The sequence below is a fragment of the Salvia splendens genome, chromosome 7 (assembly GCF_004379255.2).
Source record: "Salvia splendens isolate huo1 chromosome 7, SspV2, whole genome shotgun sequence".
Taxonomy (NCBI): domain Eukaryota; kingdom Viridiplantae; phylum Streptophyta; class Magnoliopsida; order Lamiales; family Lamiaceae; genus Salvia; species Salvia splendens.
In genome coordinates, this window is record NC_056038.1 from 24,083,322 (window position 1) to 24,103,518 (window position 20,197).

At 38.0% G+C, this 20,197-nt stretch overlaps 1 protein-coding gene across 1 annotated transcript; it reads right to left on the reverse strand.

Annotated features, from left to right (window-relative positions):
* Nucleotides 1-13,665: 13,665 nt before the first annotated feature.
* Nucleotides 13,666-18,969, reverse strand: LOC121742012. Its single transcript, XM_042135022.1, has 7 exons — nucleotides 18,619-18,969; nucleotides 17,950-18,006; nucleotides 17,709-17,858; nucleotides 17,277-17,347; nucleotides 15,387-17,162; nucleotides 14,583-14,733; nucleotides 13,666-14,488 (listed from the first exon to the last, which is right to left on the reverse strand). The coding sequence occupies exons 3-7, from the start codon at nucleotides 17,848-17,850 to the stop codon at nucleotides 13,776-13,778; spliced, it is 2,853 nt and encodes a 950-aa protein (XP_041990956.1). The 5' UTR covers nucleotides 17,851-17,858; nucleotides 17,950-18,006; nucleotides 18,619-18,969; the 3' UTR covers nucleotides 13,666-13,775.
* Nucleotides 18,970-20,197: the final 1,228 nt, after the last annotated feature.

Genomic DNA, 20,197 nt, shown 5'->3' on the forward strand with positions numbered 1-20,197 from the left:
TGCGTGCCGAAAAGAAATGCATCTACTACTATGGAACGGAGGGAGTAGTTTATTAAGAGCATCCACAATAGCAGATTAGTCGACGTTAACCGACGTGCGGCTAGTCCACTATTTCATTAGGCTAGCCTGACGGACGAAAAACCAACGCCTTAGTGCTAGGGCGTGGACTAATCGGCTAGCCGATCGCTGGCCGCCTATTGCGCGGCGAGCGAGCGGCTAGCCGAATTTTTTATTATTATTTATACTTTATATTTACAATTCACTGCACTTAATTTTTTTATTATTTGATAAACACCAAGAATTAAAATGAATTAATCATATTTGTCAATTTATCTGGGCTAGGGCATTGGCTGGGCTATTGCTAGGCTGTTGTTTGGTTAGGTTATTGCTAGACTGTTGTTTGGTAAGGGTATGGTCATGTGGCAGAAAGAGTTTTTGGCTAGGCTATTGCTAAGCTATTCCTAGCCTATCCTTATTGTGGATGCTTTAAACAAATATACTCTATATAAATCACAATGACTTCATTTTTACTTTATCTAAAATTAAACCTTTTTTTTCATTTTATTAGTGTTGAGATATTTTTTAGCACCAAAAGAAATAAGTATTTTAGTTTGTTTTGAGTCTTAGTTTGAGTAGTTAATTTTATTTTGCTTAAGTAGTTTGTGTTGGTTTTAGCTTTTGGTTTGGGTTTTGCTTTAATAGACCAGAAGGTTGAAATCCTAAGGAGCATGATAGAGAACATAAAATTTATGTGTTTTTGACATATATTAGACTGAATTGTCTATGGCGTTAAAATTCTTTCATACTTAAGTTTTCTTGGCTAATGATTTAAAACGTTGAGTAAAAATGCAGTACATGAGTAATGAATGTATTGTTTGCCTTAAATCATGCTTAATACCTTGTGAGATTTGAACTTTTAATTCATTTTTGGTGTGGATGCATTAATGTACATATTTCAAAAACATGCTCCTTGTATGCTTATACCGGTGATTTAAATGATAAAAGATGAAATTATATCACCCTACTTAGCTACTTTATATCCATAATAATGATTTGTACATTTCATAAATTCCTTAGCTAACCACTTTTAACCCTATTACGTCTTATTATTTGCAAGTTAATTAAAGGGGATATTCAAATACTCTTGGGAAGTATAGATTATATATTGTGAAAAGAGTTGGAGGGATAAAGTAGAAAGGAAAAAAAAAGTAATGTTGTGTACTGTTGTAATTTTTATAACTTTTAGGTGGTGTTCGGTTGTCATGACTAATATCATGAGACTATCCATCTATGATTAAATTGTGAGATTATTTTAGTTGGAGGGGGAGGCTATGACTAATTATCATGAGACTATCCATCTAGGATTAAGTTGAAGGGTTCAATCTTATGAACCAAACATGATACATATTTAATCATGAGATTTAATCTTGCCAACCGAACACCCCCTTAGAATATAAATTAAGTTCACAAAACAAGTTATGAATCCCTAATAAAAACCACTTTTGCAAATATACAGACATACAATGTAGTACAAAAGGTGTCAAACCCACAAGAATGAGATTAATTGCTAAATCTATTAAAAAACGGTAAATTTATGGTTTTATATATTTAGATAAATGACTCAAGCAAAATGATCGAGAAAATAAAACTTGAGAATAACACAACAAAGGAGAACTACTCCTAAATTGGTTCAGATTGCTTTTTCACATGACTCCTATTTCATAATTACTTTTCTTGTACTTTTAGGGATCATGTTGATTTTACACTCTGAAAAGCTCGACTTTTCACTCTCTATTCTTCTCATTCTTTTGGTATATCGTTGTGGCTTGCTCAAGTTGAAGGGTCAAACTGATCCTGCCAGCCTATATATGCCTGCTACCTGCAAAACGCGGGTGAGTGGATCCAGTGGAAACTCAGGTTGATCAACTTGACTTAGATTCGACTTGAGTGAGATGAGTAGAAAAGCTAAAAGTGTGTTTTCAAAACCTTAACCCACTAATACTATTAACTATTATAGGGAAGTAAGGATCGATCCCACAGAGATGAGGAGTTTGGCGATTTGTTTGCATGACACGACTTGAGGATGGTTGCTGCCACGCTTCTAGGGGGTGGGTTAAGTTAAACTACTTGACTTTGGGAAAAGTAAACTATCTAAACTGATCAACTCATAAAAACCGAACTAGTCTACTTGATCAACTTAACTGAACTTTGCATAAGTGGACAAACGGAATAAACGGGGACTATCAGTCCCCTGCAAAAAGCACTGTAAAGTAAAAACTTTCTAACAACTTCATCTTTTTCACAAAATCAACATGGAAAGCAGCGTAAAGAACAGATCTGAAAAGCTAAGGAAGGCGAAACATCAGGACAACTCATAAAATTAAATCTACTCCTAAGATCTAAGCTACAACTACGTAAACAAGAAAACTAACCCATGCTCATGCAAAAACAGAAAATGCTAGATCTAAACATCCTAAACACTTTCAAACATAAAACATCAAATCTGACCAAATCAAAACAGAACAAGACATTTCTGAACTAAGATATGCAAAATAAAAAGGAAACCGAAAGTAGATCAGAAATATCAAGCATGAAACAGAACGCAGAAGCTGAAAGTGGAAACATAACTTTAGATTTACTAAATCAAAAGTATCAAAACATCAATAACATCAAAGGTACACAGAAAACAAACAAGGAAAACAGGAAATTGTCTCATCACCCCTTCTCGGAGTGGAATACAGAACCGAAAGCTAAAAATGCAAGAAACAACACCAAACACCAACTAAACTAAACTAAGCTAGGACCAAGTGTGTGAGTGCAAAGGAATCAAGAAGATGAAGTGAAATGAGCTCCGATATCAGCCCTAGAAGAGAGCTGAATTCCTAAAGAAATTCTAACTAAGACAGCTTGTGAGACCCCCCTTCTAACTACGGCTGGGACACCCTTTTTCTTGTGTCGGGCTTCCTTTATATAGAGAGTCGTAGGGCTCTGATCCCTAGGGTACCACCTCTCTGAAATGTCGTTCCTGCCCTTCACAATTGGTGGTGGGGTCTTCAGCTCTATCTTCCAATGCAGAACTCCTGCTGGCTCCACTTGATTTTTGACTTGATCAACTCAATGCCGCAGTTTTTGCCTTCTTTTCTTGATCCGTTCGTCCGCCCAACTGATTTGTTCTTTCTTCTGAAAATGGCGGATTTCACACACACCTGGCTCAAAAATAGACGTTAGTTCATAGATTTGAGTGCAGTTTTTCCACAGAACACGTGCATGAAACGAGCCTCATCAAACTCGCTATCATGTCTCCTAAGTTCTACTCACTAAAATATCACTCTTACAAGACGCATTGTAAGCTTTAGATTAGCTTCTATTATAGCCCGGAAGTTCCTTATCTTTATTTGCTCCTTATTCTATGTTAAAGAGACTTTAGAATTAAGACAATTCCCAAATTAAATTTTCTTGCTTTGCTCAACACGGATAAAAATAATCTCCAAAGATAAAAACTAATAAGAAGTTTATGTTCAATAACCCTACTACAAATTAATGTAATTCTAAGCTCTAGGAACCCATGGTGGTCACAATAACAAGAAAATAAGTTAAAGATATCATGAGGGACAAGGTTGGGTGGATGAAGCTTCAATCTTGCTCTCCTACTTCAATCTTGTTCAAGCCGCCAAAAGTTTGTTTGGGAGTCGTAGTGTTGTACTTATCATGGAGAGTTACCTCCTCTCCATTGACTCTAAAAGTCATAGTATTGTATCTAGTGTGGAGAATCACGTTGCTCATGGCCAAGATTGGTTGCCCAAACATAATAGGCATGTTTTTATCCTCCTTCATGTCCAAAGTCATAAAGTCCACATGCAGAATGAACTTATCAACTTTAATGAGGAGATCTTCCACAATACCTCTAGGCTTGATAATGGACTAGTCAGCTAACTAGAGGTGGACGTTAGTTGACTTCATTCTTTTCAAAAAGCACATTTCATCTTTAGTTTTTTGAGCCATCAGTGAAATGTCAGATCCTTGGTCAAGTAATTAGCTCGAAAACTTCTTATTTTTTACTTCACATGAAATATGGCAACTCCCATAATCATTCATTTTTGGAGGTATTCGGCTATTCAAGATTTGTGAGCATTGTGCACTCACTTGCACCATCCCTTCCTCTGACAATTTTCCTTTATTTGAGATCAACTCTCACACAGTGAATAATTTTGGGAAGTTGGCCATCAAGCCCATAAGGAATACCTCAACATTCACCTTTTTCAGGATTTCTTTCAACCATTCAACACTCTGGGACTTCTTCTTTCCAACAAGAGGAAAAGGTAGGGGTGGGAGATAATTGAAAAAATGGTAGGGGCTCTTTCGGTCTCTTGCAGGACTAGCTTAGCTTCTCTTCTCTTTGTTCTTAGCCAAATTACCTAAAGTTTCTTATCTTGAAATCCCCATTGCCAGATGAAATCTTTTCTCCCCTTTTTTGATTCATGTGCAATCACAGTAGCCTGCTCACTTACCTCGTCCGCTCTTGCGTGCGAGGTTTGTGAACCTAACACATTGTCTGCCCCTGCGTGCAACGTGTTAAGACTAACTAGGGTTGCCCCTAACTCTTTTCCACTCCTCAGTATCAAAGGCATTGCAATGTCCAATGTTTCCCTTTGGATTTATCACCGTATGACTTGGTAATCCTCTAGGCATACTCGTGTTTAGTGTTGTAGCTATTTGGTCGGTATGGGTCTGCATACTTTTCATAGTAGCATCCTCTTGCCAAAATTTGTTGACTAATCCTTTTTGAACTGATCATTTTTCCTTCTTACTTTCAGACATGAAAGAAAAGATGGCAGTTAGTGACTCCCCAATCTCTAACTTCTTCGTTTCAAACCTAGGAGGTGCATTTGGCCTCCAATTTCCACTTGGCCTTTGATTTCCTTGGTGGTATTGATTGACTTGGAAAGACAATTGATTCTAACCTTGATTGAAATCTTGACGATCAACGTGGCACTTATAGTGTGGTGATTCCCTTGGCAAACTCTACATCTCACAATGGAAACAGTCGAGGGGGCACCCATTTGCAAGGGATTGAAAGCTTTAGACAAGACCCTCACTTGGGTGTGGATGCTCGCTCTCTGGCCTATCACCGTGGCCAACTCATCATCTCTCAACCTATCACCAAATGTCTTTGCTTTCTTACTAGCCCTCTGTGAGCTATGCCATGTTTTGTGTTGTCGTTTGAATCTCGAATAGCTCTCTCACTTGATCAAAAGATATCGTTCTCAAGTCTTCCTTGCTCGCTGCATTGATCCAATGCACATCCTCACAAGTAAGACCTTTGTAGAACTTGTGCAACTCCTTGTTTGGAGCCATGCCATGACTTGGGCACTTTCGAAGCAAGTCTGAGAATCGATACCATGCATTGGAGAAGCTTTCACTATCATCTTATTGGAAGTTGTGGATGACTTCTCTCAACTTGTCCAAGCTCTCTGGCGAACTCAATCAGAATCTTTTTCTTATCTCCTCAAATGTAGCAATCTTGTACCCCGGTAAGGAATCATACCATAGACGTGCCTTTTTCGTTAGAGAGAAAGCGAAAATGTATCGTGTGACACTCCTTGCGGCTTGTAGTTACTTGTCAGCTCATAGAATAAATTAAGATGGGCTACGAGGTCTTCATCACACTTCTCCCAAAACTGAGATCATTCAATAATTAAACTGATGAAAAACATCTTAATAATCATCAGCCACTTGGAAAAAATCTCAGAATTTTCTCTCTACCGTTCATGTTTTCTGCTAGCAACAATATCCCTTCTGAATCTGAGCTCTCTGAACCAAACCCCTCAGTCTCTGTCTCATTGAACTCAAGGTACCAAACTCGGCTAGACCATTTGATCATGTAAACATATTCTATTACCCTTGTTGAGCAGAAAATACCAAGCAAAACACAATAATATAAATCAAAGCAAGTAAGGGATTAAGTTGGCACGATGTCACCCCTCTACTGGAAGGGAGAACCTCGACAACTCCGGGATTAGTCCTAATAATCGTGTGTGCAGTAAAGAAAGTGTTTTAGCATAAATCTGTGTTTAGTAACAAATGGCTTTACTCTCGCTCTTAGAAAAAGCAAAAAGAAAAACTCACAGTCCAAACAACTAATGCCTTTCCCGGTAATAGCGACAAAAACTTATGATTTTTAGGGTGTAAATTAAGTTCTTACTGTTAGAGTTTGTATACTAGAAATCACCTTTCGAGTGATTGAATACTGTAAAACTCTATATGATATTTTCCAAAGGAATGAAACAGATTATTTTTGTCATAATGTTGTTATGTTTTACATTTAATGGATGTTTATTGCATATTTAAATGTATAAGCAACATAACAAAGTCTAAGTCTTTGTTTTAGTAGATCGGTTGTGGGCGTCGTCCACTTTAAGATAACACGGTCAATTCTGAACAAAGAAAAATAGGAATTTCACAACCTAGATAGGCCTAGACTACCTATCGTGAAAGGTTGCAATGTCAGTTCGCATATTTCTAAACCTTACTGAAATAAGATGACATTGGTGCGGTATAGCACTGAATTGGATCTAACAGCAAGACGAGTCTTTATGCTATCTACTGAAAGACGAGGTCTTGATAATTAATTTCTTAATCAATGTACGTTAGCATTGAACATACGGTATTGATTATGCACTACTTTGACTTACCAAATGGTGCGGGTTTTTCGCAACCAAAGAATCCTGGTATATAGGGTAGTGGTGATTGATATCTAGCGGTGCTATGATTGTTATTATATTGAATCATGCGCGAGGTGAGTCTCCTTTGATAACGTCCACAAGAGGAGCTCGAAACAAGGTTTTATTAATCGGAACCTAGCTAGCTGGAGTTTGATTACTCTATGAATAATAAATAAGCGTTTCTTGCTAAGTCCACTCTTGGAGTTAATAATATGTTAATTAATTAAGTCCATAGCAGACATTAATTAATTAATGGATGTTTCTATCTTAAGCGCGGGAAATTGATGACAAACAAATGGAAACCCGAAATACTTGTAATTTCGGATTTGGATGGGCAGTGCAATATTACTTCTGTAGTGGCTGCTTGTAATATTCCAACATAAGCTTATATTAAATTTTGGGTTCAATTTAATTAGTAATAAGCTAATTGGGGGAGGCCATATCCAAATTCTTCCATAGATCCCTAACTGGGCCCAATATGTGACTTATTATAAATAGGAGAATAAAGGAGACAGAAAAGATACATTATTTTCTCCAAAATTTTCGTCCCCCTCTCTGTCTTGAAGAGGGATGATTTTCAACTCTCCTCCGTGAGCAGTTTCCGTCTTCTTTATTCAAGTCCTAGTATTCTGGTGAGATCAGCCCACACTGATACCAGATTAAAGTCCGGGAACCAGTCAGAAGATCTGTGGTTTAGTACTCAAGATCTTCACGTGGAGAAGGCGCGAGCTATCTTCGATTCTTCAGTGAATCAACGAGGTATATTGGCTTACTCCGTAGCAAACATGTTTTAGGTGTTAATTGCGCTAAAGCATGTTTAAATTCAAGTTATGAGTATGATACATGTGAGAATTACGCGAATAGAACTTGTCTAAATAATCTACTAAATAGATCAGAATTATTATGTGATCCGTTAGAACGCATGCTTCCGCTGCCAACCCCAACACTTACAACAATTTATAAATCCTTAAAAATACCAATTCTATAAGTATACAGACGTGCAATGTAGTACAAAAGATGTCGAACCCACATGAAGGATATTAATTGCTAAAACTAATTAAAACTACTAAAAAACGGTAAATTTGTGGTTTTATAGGTTTAGAAAAATGACTCAAGCAAAAAGATCGAGAAAGTAAACTTGAGAATAGCATAACAAAGGGGAAGAACTACTCCGAATTGGTTCAGATTGCTTTTTCACATGACTCATATTTCATAATTACTTTTCCCCATACTTTTAGGGATCATGCTGCTTTTACATTCCCTTGGAGTTGAACATTGAACGAGGAATTATGCACCTAGGATAGGGTAGCTCTACTTGCTAACATATCACCCCCTACAAGACGCATAGTAGGTTTTTTAGATTAACTTCTATTCTTGCCCGAAAGTTCCTTATATTTGTTTACTCCTTGAAAAATTCAAAGTTAAAGAGACATTAGAATTAAGGCAATTTCCAACTTTTCTTGCTAAACTCAACACAGATAAAAATAAACACCAAAGATAAGAAATAATAAGAAAAGTAAATTATAAAAATTAAATTAAAGGAGTTCATGTTCAACAACCCTACTATACATTAGGAGTAATCTCAAGCTCTAGCCACCCATGTTGGTCACAATAACATAGAAATAAGCTAAGATACCATGGGGGACAAGGCTTGGGTGGATGGAGCTTCAGTCTTGCTCCCCTTCTTCAAAATGTGGCTTCTAGGCTCAAATTCTCATGGAAAAATGTGTTCCAACCGCCAAATGTCTGTTCGGGAGTCGTGCCCTAGCTATTTAAATAGTTAGGGCTTGAAAAAACAGGTCCAGACACATTTTTCCCGATTGGACATTTTTGGCTCAAAAAACACCCGACCGATGCATTTTTTCTTACTTGCGAACGCCCAAATTACCCGGTCGGGCGTTTCTGGTTTAAAAAAGCTCGGGTGGCGCATTTTTATACTACAATTCACAGTCTTCGTAAAACAATCAGTTCTTCTATGGGACTATGATTGAGGCATGCAAGATACACACACGAAGCTCTTTGAAAGATGAATGCAACAATGACCTTGTAAAAGCATCTGATATTAATCTTGGCATGCTGATTACTGTTTAGATTAAGACCTTTTTTTTTCTCCGCTCTCTCGTAGAGCTCGATCTTTTGTCGTACAGTTTATCAAAATGAGTCTGTTTTTCACCTTAAAAAGTGTGCTAAAATAATACAATAAAAGATTATAATTTAACTAACATCATGTACATGAAAGAAAAGAAATGATGCACAGAAGAAACAAAAGAGAGGTTGAAAAAAATGAAATGAAAAGAAAAGAAAAAATCAACGGAAGTTGAATAGTGAGAAGAAATTTAGACTGTCTAGAATTTACTAAGATTTTATATGCTGAATGAGCAGTGAACTAATTGTAGTAGAAATTGATCACTTTTGTTATTTTTGGATTTAATTATTCCCTCCATTCCAGATTAATAGAGACATTTCATTTTCTGCATTCGCCTTTTGGAGCTAAAGTTATTACCAAGTCAATAATGGGCCTCCAAGTCTTTGAATACTCCCCATAATACATCATTGAAGAGGTCCAGAATTTAAGTTCCAGTTCCTTATATTTTCACCATCTTCCATCCATTCATCAACTTGGAGCTATGATCAAGGCAGGAGAATATGAAAAGCTTCTTATTCAACTTTAGGATTTTACTAGTTGTTATTTCATGTCTAATTCTTTAAATATGATTGTTGCTACTTTGTCTATGGATAGGTTAACTGCATAACTTCTGGCGATTGATAGTAGCTCTTCATGTTTATATAAATTTCGGTTTTGATATCGAATTACATCATTTACTTTGTTCCGTTTTAGTGCTAATAAATTGTGCATCACTTTCCTCGGCTCTCTAAATGTCTCCGGTGGGTCGATGGGTTGACGCGATGCGAAACCCGCACGGCCTGCTGTGTTGACCCTATTTGACATCCTGACTCCAATTTTTGTGCTTTGTATTCTGGACACATTTTATGCTTTTTTTTGTTATAAAAATTCAATGGAATGCCAAATAATCAATTTGTAGGAGTGCAAAAATATCAAGCTGAAATCAAACGCTAATAAATCTTATTAAGTCTAACCCTTAAAATTGTATAGTGAAAATTGGCCAGAGGAAATTTGGACAAAAACGTAACTTTTCAATGTTAATCTACGAAATAATCTCGGCTGCCAAACACTTTTCTATTTTTATCTTGTTTTTACTCTTATTGGCTTAACAACAAAACATAAACCAACAATAACAATCTCATTTTAACTTTTCGGCTAATAACAATTTAATATTACTCCCTCGTCCCACTAGAAGTGAGACGTATTCCTTTTTCTACCGTCCTATTATAAGTAGGGATGTCAGTATAGCCTGCAGCTCATGGATTGGATCGAATAGCCCGCCAAATTTATAGGATTATGGCCGGAAATTTCTAGCCCGATAAAATTAAAATCTGATTAGCCCGCACCCGATTAACCTGCAACCTGTTAGGGCTAGACCCGAAAATCCAATAGGCTGGCCCAAAAATCCGATAAAATTTCTATTATTCTATTTTTTTACTCCTAATTTGACACTTCATTGATTAATTTTATAATATAGATAACTAAACAAATAAATTTCAATTTTATATTACATATACATATTATACATATTATACATTGATATTTATTAATATAATAATTGATATATAACTTGAAATTCACTAAAAAAATATTTAAATTTCTAAAACATGCATTAAAATTTTAAGAAATATCTCAAATATTAGTATTTGATCATGTTTATGATAGAGTTTCAGCATATATCTCAAATTTATCATAGTTAAATATTTTACGTTTTATGAATATAATTAATATTTATCATTATTTATTGAATTGATCGCACATTAATCTTATCGGTAGCAACCTGATTAACCCACTAGGCCAACCCGAAACACGAGCTTTTAGGGTTAGGGTTGAATTTTTATAACCTAAAAGAAATCACAACCCGATTAGCCCGTACCCGATTGACCGGCAACCTGAGTAGGATTGGCCCGAAACCCGACTAGCCGACCCGATTGACATCCCTAATTATAAGTGACACATTTCATTTTATGGTAAAAAAAACACTCTATCTTTCTTACTTTATCATCTCTCCTACTTTTCTCTCTACTTTTTTCTCACTCTTAGAGCATCCACTACGCGTCCCGTCACCGTCCCGTGTTCCGTCACAGAGGGACGGAACCGCGGCGGGACGCGTTGCAGCAGGTCGTTCCGTCCCGAGACCCGTCACGCCGCGACGCGGGATGCGACGTCTCGCCACGCGCCGAGGCGACGTGGCGAGCTCCCAAGCCATGCGTGACGCCCACTCGCTGGCCCGCGAGTGGGTTTCGTCACGCTGACGCAATAATTCATTTTTTTAAAAATTTGAATTTAAATATTTTTTTTTTCAAACGGTAATGTTACCGTTTTTTTAGCCGTTTTTCAATTTGTTTTTTATATTTTTTTTAATTTCTTTACTCTATAAATACTCATATTTCATACTCATTTCATACACAAACACACATCTATTCATCTCAAATCCTCTCTATATCCACTCCAATTTCCATCTCAAATCAACTCAAACTAATGGATCCTTTTGAGCAAATGCGTCAAATAATGGAACAATCACTTGAAGAAGATCGACGCCGGGAGGCGGAGGAAGCCGTGCCGCCCCAACGACGCTCCCGGACGTACATCCATCGTAATCGGGAGGAAGCCGCCGCAAGGTTAGTACGCGACTACTTCTGCGATAACCCGGTTTGGGGAGATACCTACTTCCGTCGCCGTTTTCGTATGGGGAAACAGCTATTTCTCCACATCGCGAATACTTTGGCGGCCCGAGAAGAGTTCTTCCGAGAAGGGTTCGACGCGGTCGGCCGTCCCAGCCACACGACGCTGCAGAAATGTACTGCAGCAATCCGTCAGCTTGCGACTAGACAAACGGCCGACATGTTCGACGAATACCTCCACATCGGAGAGACCACTGGGCGCACGTGCTTGCTCAAATTCTGCAAAGGCGTCCGAGCAACCTTCACCGACGAATTTCTCCGGAGACCAAGCACGACCAATTGTCAGTTCCTCCTCGACTTGCACGAACAAGTGCACGGATTCCCCGGGATGCTTGGCAGTGTCGATTGCATGCACTGGCAATGGAAAAATTGCCCGGTGGCGTGGAGGGGGTCCTACACGAGCGGCCACAAAGGCACCCACCCAATCATTGTACTCGAGGCGGTTGCCGACTACCGGCTTTGGATTTGGCACGCGTACTTCGGGGTCCCCGGGTCGAACAACGACGTAAACGTGCTCCACCAGTCCAACCTCTTTACCGAAGTTTTGGACGGTAAAGCGCCGGCCATCAACTTCGTCGCCAACAACCGGCTGTATAAAATGGGGTACTATCTCGCCGACGGCATCTACCCGAAGTGGCTGACCTTCGTGAAGACGTGCACCAGGCCTGCGAACCCAAAGCAGGCTCTTTTTGCGCAGAAGCAGGAGGCTGCTCGCAAGGATGTGGAGAGGGCGTTCGGGGTTCTCCAAGCGCGCTTCAACATCATCAAAGCTCCGACTCGTTCGTGGTTCATGGGGCAATGGAGAGCATGGTCGACATCATGTATATGTGCATAATCTTGCACAACATGATTGTCCAAGACGAAAGACCCGAGGCGGGAAATTGGTTCGACCCCGAATCCCCCGGAAGCTCAACCGCAAGTAGTCCGTCTCGAAGTGGAGCGCATCCGTCTATACAAGACCGGTTATCTATTCGTGAAAGGACACGCGACTCTAGCGCCCACACTCAACTCCAAGAGGATCTAATTGAGCATTTTTGGGCAAACTTTAGCGGAGGAAATTATTAAATTATGTATTTTTATTTTTTAGGAAATTATTAAATTATATTTTTTTTACGAATTTTATGTTGTAAGTTTATTTTATTTAATGGAGTGTGTTTTTATTAATTGAATTTGGTTGGAAATAAAAAAAAAATGAAATTGAATGAATAGTAATTTAAGGGACGGTTAAGGGAAGGAAAAGGGACGGATAAGGGACGGAGGGTTGCAGGTTCCGTCCCTTAGTTAAGGGATGGAGTAAAAAAAGACAGTGGGGCCCTCAAATAGTAGTTTAAAGGACGGTTAAGAGACGGTATAGTGACAGCGTAGTGGATGACCTTACTTTATTATATCTTCATTTAACCACTAAACATTATTCCCTCCGTCCATGAAATGTTGTCCAAGTTTGACTCGGTGCAGGTTTTAAGAAATGTATAGAAAAGTGAGTTGAAAAAGTAAGTAGAATGAATGTCACACTTTTATATATTAGTTTTATAATAGAATATGAGTGTGAAAAGTTAGTGGAAAGTGAAGTTCATTTTACCAAAAATAGAAAAAAACAAAGTGGACAAATTTTCATGGACAGACCAAAATGGCAAAACTAGACAACATTTTACGGACGAGTACTACCTAAAAACTTGTGCCAAAAAAATTTGTCACATATAATGAGACAGAAAGTAACATTTATCTCATTGTTATCTTAGCTAAAAACCTGGGCAAAACCACAAAGATAAGTAAAGACAAACAAGACTTACACTTGAAGTCATGTAAGATTCATTCAGCAAGATGTAACAGCAACTGTTTAGCATTCGGCACATGTCTCACTATATGCTATCGTTGCATCATTTAATGCATTGTGCGTTTCTGCTTTTATTCATTTACACTATTCTAGTAAAAAGCTCACGTGATACATCAAGTTCATAAAGATCTCTTGTCTTCATATTTCAAATCTTATTAATAGGGGCATTGTAGAGGAATTTTTCTAGAGAGAGAGACTGGTGAGGGATCCAAACTCACTACCCACTATCATAGTTCTACCACTATCAAACAAGTTATACAAATAATACACATAAGAGGTCATATTATGGGGTCATATGCATATAGGGGACAAGTTGCATCACTTAACTGAACAATTGGAGATGGGGTGGGGGAACCGTTCTCGTTTGAAACACAACAAAAAAACAATAATAAGTGAGTATAAATACATTGCTAAAAGAATACAAAAGCATCGTCACCTCTACCTGTCAATTCAACCACTGCCTCCTGCACAATCTCTTCCAGCAATTCCACTTCAATTTCCTTACCCAAATTATCCATCTCCAATCTCAAATGATCTACCCACCCACTGTCCACCACCTCCTTCCTCATGACCCTATCAACCACCAGGCTGTTGTTGTCCCCGTCATCGCATTCGACGTCACTATTAAACCAAGCACTCATCCGAACCCACACCTCATCCAACATGTTAGTGTTGGACTTGATGCTTGGAATGGCTCGTTGGGTGGGACCAGGCCCGTATCCTGCTACGTCCACTAGCACTGCATTTACGCAATCAAACACAAGCTTTAGCATTGATCTCTTTTGCCTCCGCTTGGCCTCGTGCAGTGTGTCCTCGTTTAGATCAACATACTTGTCTCTTAACGATGGATTCAGAGGGCTTTCCAGCGAGTGCCATCTTGCCAGAAATGATTCTGATTGCACCTCACCCTGCAACCCAGCTACAGAGAGTAATGTCTCAACTAGAAGAACCCATTCTCGCTCTCCTTCCTCAATTCCTTGGGCAATTGAGGATTCCTTGATGGGGTATGATGAAGCTGTGTCCATGCACGAGTCGTCCCATGATAGGGTACGAGCAATAGAACCAATAGGTGGTGATTTGTCAATTAAGTTTGAACTAATTGCATTGTGTGGCAACTCATATCCTGAAAAAGATGGTGGAATAAAACAATTAACAACCAATACTATCAAAGAAGGAAAATTGCAGCAATAGCAAAATTAAGGCAACATCGACTGTACCATGTTGATCGGGCTTGCCATAATGGGAGAACACTTTCTTCGTGTTATCACAATCCTCAAAGAGTGGATCTAAGACGGATACTGGACTAGGCTGGTCCTGATTTTCAGTGAAATTTGCAAATACAATTGGTTCTGATACAGACAACTCTGCCTGCAAATGTTGGAACGTATCATAAGTGTACAGTTGGCAGTTTAGATAAAAAATAACTATCCATAGTCAAAACCTATAAGATAATAAGAAGTGTATATCCCTGCAATATAAAGTACTCGGTCACAAGAATAAAGCACACAGCAATTATTTTGTCTGAAACCAACACATTTGAATGTGTCCAATAAGCCAAAGCTCTAGCAAACATAATAAACAATCATTACAAGTTACTAATTCTGTGTATTTCTTTCCTCACTAGCTATATCTCTATTGCCATGTTGATAGACTCTGTAAGCAATTTTCCACCTCATTGGTCCCCCACCCAAGATCCTTTAGCTTCTCAATCATGATCAAACTTCATAATAGCCAAGCCAGTTGGAGTTTTGCAACAACACTATCTGTTCTCTCGTAAAAACAGTACAATTATCATCTTGGTGGAAGCCATAAGAATTTCTTCAAGATTTTAGGAGAAATTCATAGAAAACAGGTGTAAAAAGTTTTAAGAAGCACTTGAGTGTGATTGATACAACTGCATCAGCTAAAACTTTGAAAGTTGAAACATATTTCATGTAACTAATCTTGCACCTGTAAACACACAGTATGAATCAAGTGGATAAACAGTCGAAGCAATTATGCATATTACATAATAAAATTACCTCCGGACATATCAGGCCCTTCTTGAAGATAGGGTTTGAAGAAGATGCCTTAATTGATGACCCCAGCAGATCAGCTGGCTCAGAGTCATGCCCTATGCTAACAAGACTTTCAGTTTTACCGCTGATAATGTCTGCAGGACAAGAGGGGCATTCATGTTTGGTGTCAGATACAAGGAAATTTTCTTTACTACTCTTTTTGTTCCTTGAGGAGAAAAAACTTGAAACTTTCCCTTTCAACGATGATTTGGAACTTCTTACTTTCCTGTCCTCCTTCGAAATTTCCAGTTTATCCTTCTCAGAGGCGGAAACTAAGGCATGTAGCCCGGTTCCTAACTTATTAGATGATACAGGCAGATACTTTGACCTGGTGAGATTTATTGTTGAACTATCCACATTTCTGTTTGTCCTCTGTTCACTGAATAAGTGATAATTTGCATCCTTTGATTCTTGATTGGAACTGCCTCCTTCCCCAGGTAAAGCTACCTTCTTTGTCTCAGACAGAGCAAGCATTTCACCCAATGTACTCAAGCTTCTCCGTACATGTCTTTGTTCTTGACAGCTCCCACTAGATGCCATCATGACCCACCTTTCAGAAAGACGTTTCTTTGCTTCTCTGCAAACTGACGATTCTGGAGAATAAGATGCTCTACTAAAAGAGGACGACGAGAATGGACTACCAAGCCTATTGACATAATCCCAGGAGTGCCTAGACAAAGGTGACGCAGCTTCTGAATCACTAGTATTACCAGCTGGATACTCGATTTCTGATCTATTAAATGAACTCTCATCAGCGACATAGCCATTAAAAAAACCTGACGAAAACAAGGTTTCATCTCGGTGGTGCCTACCAAGTTTTTCACGCATTTGCTGAGTAACTGATTTTGCAATTTCTCTGGATTCCTGATTATCATTGTCTTCTTCTTCGCCAAAAAACTCTTCACCATGCACCCTTGCTGACTGGGATTGTGGAGAGCCCACAGCCTTATCATCAAGTATTTTTCCGAGACTTGGTTTTAGAACAACTATTCGAGTCGGTTGAGTAGGAGTTTCATAATTCTTCCAACTTGCAGAAGGGGAATTCCCCAGATGGCCTTTTTCCAAGCCATTCAGATGAACAAAGGCACACTTATCCATTTGTTTATCTTCTCTGTTCCCAGCAGCAACATCATGATTCCCAGCCATCTTTGAAGGTCTAAGAACAGTGATACGCTTTGTGTCAGGTGGAGGAGGAATTGAATGCAGATCGTACAGTTGCTGTGAAATTGCAAAATTTGGTTCCTTCAGACACTTGAGAAATAAATCTTTATTGGAATTCAAAACTTCTAACGCATCTTGGAATTGCTTAGACTGGCGAAGATTTTCATCCATGGAAAGGCGTTTTGCTTCAACAAATTTCTGACGAACAAAAGCCAGCTTTGTGTCCTTTGTAGTTTCATCATGCCTTCCCTTCCGTGTTGATTTCTTTGATTGCTGCCATATTTCATAAACATCTTTGAATTCATCTCTCTTTACATGATGAAAAAGTCCATTCTGTTGTTCCCAGTTACTCATAGGTATCTCTGAATGACATCGAGGATGACCTTTAGAGTGGTTTCTTTGTGTTGCTGCGCCAAGTTCGTGTTGTGGAATGGGATCAAGCCCCATCAACTTTGCAACTAAATTAGGTGGACAGTTTCTGGAGTCCACTTCTTTACACATCTCTTGCGCAATGAGCATCTTCACAGGCGTCGTATTTGTGTTTTTGTTTGAAATTGTGTCCAGATATTCAGATACTATCTGCAATCCACACACAAGAATAAAATATATCGTCCATGTAAAATCTGGAAAACATTGTGGGGAAAATATTTTCCACATAATTCTCTAATTACATAGTAATAGTCCTGTTACCACCTTTTCTTCAATTTGATCAAGAGAATGGCCCATGCTTGATACATCTGATCTGCTTCTTGAGACAGGTAAACCTGAAAATAGGTTGAAATTATGTAAATCAGCAAGATCACATTACGGTCTGCTAAAGGAGAAATGCTACAAAAAATGAAACTTCAATTCAATGGACCCTTAATAAAAGAAGAAAATTAAGTTGAGGGCAACAAATTTAAAACCCAGCAATCATTTATAAAATAATTAGGTAGACCAAAAGAAAAGTAACAGACAGCCACATTGAGGCCAATAAAAGATAACTCTGCAATAGAAATAATCCATCTAGTTATTTTAAACATATATAATGGTCTCTTAGAATGTATATGACCTGCATGAGAACTCTAGATTTCAGTAAGGAAATTATAAAACATAACAGAACATTCAAGTAGAACGAGTGTGCACCATCTCCATGTGGTTTATCAGTTAGAAGTCTGTCTGCAGATACACCAATGTTCAACTCGAACAGGTTCACCATTCTTCCTAAGCATCCTGGATGTGTCTTTTCAAAGTTTCTAGCCTTGCCATTGCTTGAAATACCATTCATCCCAATACCTTGTAAAAATAATATTAAACCATATTACATAGACTGAAACGGTGGACCTCCCTGCTAAGTCACAATACATCAAAAGCAAGAAAGTAATACCCAGAAAAAGGTAGATGTCCAGCAAGGAAAGGACTTCAGGAATCTGCAGCTTTCAATCTGAAAACAGAAAAGCTACTTTAGAAAAATTTAACCACCCAGAAAATCAAAGAAAAGCATAAGAAAAAAAATTGGCTGATAAATTAAACGTTAATTGAATGATTTGCCTAAAAAATTAGCAATGTTAAAGAGAAAGGGGAGGGGGCAAATTGAGGGTAAAAAAAGAAAAAAGTAAGGCTTATTGCTCTGAAACAGAAAACTGCGTAATGTTAATATTAAACCTCACATCTGTAGGCTGCATCAGTGAACAAACTACACTTTTTCACCCACACAAAAAGATAAGAGAAAGAGTTACCAAAAAAAAAACTTCACATACCAATTTCCTTTACTTTAACCGATCAATAGTTTTTTGAAAGCTCACATTTGAGCCTAACTCATAAGCTTTCCATAACAAATTTAGGCAAAAGGAAAACTCGGATGCAAAAAGCAAGCCCAAGGAACACCACATTCAGTGGTAAAGCAAGTTAATTATTCAGGGGAAATGTAAATTGAAAAAATTGAAAATTACTTGAAAAAAAAACAGAAGTCCATTAATTTATTCATAAATCATTGGAGAAAGCTGCACCAAGAGAAAAACAAAACGATAGAATCGGATTCGGCTCATTTCTTCACCTCCGGGAATCGAGATCCGACGAGTACAAAACCGTAAATGAAGAACCGGAGAGACTCCGATAAACGTCAACGCCTCAAACTACAACTCTTCCAACGCCAAGCTCCGACAATGCGAATGCGAAAATGAATCACTCAAATTAAATGGCGGTTTTAGATGTAAACAGAAGCAGGGCGCTCGAAATACGACACACGCCACGGAGGAAGAAATCGGTGAAACTGCCGGATTTTTACATACCGGAAAAATGTCGCCGGAGAAAGAGAGAGAGTTTTGTTTGTATCTGTTCAGTAAAGGTTTGCTTTTTTCTTCTCCACCGACCCGCTTATGTTTACTGGTAGTTTCGAATACGTAACTAATCAGAATTTTGAGAAAATGGAATTACTACACAACAATAAATAATAATAAAACTATAAACTTGAGTGAATTACGAAAATAAATAGTGGAAAATTAGGTTATCAGGGTATCGAAACGGGTACCCGTGGGTACCCAAATCCGATTTTGCGGGTACTCGTATCCAAAAACTTCAATATTATACTATCCAATCCCGACCCATATAGTTATACGGGTAACCCGATACCCGCATCGGGTATCCCAAACCCGCAGTTGTGGGTACCCAAACCCGCAGGCTTAATTTGAATTGTGTATTACTCCATATTATTCGATGGAATTATGCTTTTAGTTTTCGCTTATCATCAATCCTAGCCATCTAATATAATGATTTTATGTACATGTTTGTAATTCTAGAATGAATTTTGGGATTATTCCTAGTTGCTACATTATGATATTAGATTTGTAATTTTTTACTTTGTTGTATTTGCATAATTTCCAACTATTAACTATGCACAAATATGGTTATTTCTCATCTCTTAAATATAATATGACTTCGTATGAAATATAATGCAAATTCAAATTTCAAATAATCAATTATGATAGAAACATCAAGCATGCCTGAAATTAAATCACCATTCAAAAGTTTAATATAAATTAATTATATATAAATTTGAAACTAAATAATTAAAATACAATATTTTAAAACCCTAACCCTAAAAATAACAGGTATTATCTGGTTTAACGGGTACCAGCGCGAGTATACCCATACCCGTAAAAATTTAAAACAAGCTACCCGGTCCCGCCTCGTTTCCCATTGTCGTCGGGTAGCGGGTACTCGATACCCAGCGAGTAGCGGGTCAGGTTGAGGGTTTCCCGATACCAGCTACCCTTTTCGGACACCCCTAATTATCACTGCGATTCCATTAATTTTATCAATATGACCGACTTTAGATATGAGGCTATTGATGTTCTTTTATGGAGTATTGCTATAGAATATTTTAATCACTCCGTCCGTGAAATAATATTCTATTTTATTACTTCCTCTGTCCCACTTTAACAGTCCCAGTTACTTTTGAGCACTCATTTTATAAAAATGATAATAAATAGTTAAAGTGGATAAATGGTAAAGTAAGAGAGAGAATAAGGTAGATAAGACTCTTCTCTACATTATTCTATCTCTCACTTTACCATTTCTCCACTTTAACTATTTATTATCATTTTTACAAAACGAGTGCTCAAAAGTAACTGGGA

Bases quoted from the DNA above. Each gene is read 5' to 3' on its own strand.
- LOC121742012 (XM_042135022.1), bottom strand. From the start codon at position 17,850: ATGAATGGTATTTCAAGCAATGGCAAGGCTAGAAACTTTGAAAAGACA. The intron at 17,348-17,708 runs GTGCACACTCGT...ACCTATTTTCAG, and splicing joins TGATAAACCACATGGAGATG to GTTTACCTGTCTCAAGAAGC. The intron at 17,163-17,276 runs GTGGTAACAGGA...TGTGGATTGCAG, and splicing joins TTGATCAAATTGAAGAAAAG to ATAGTATCTGAATATCTGGA.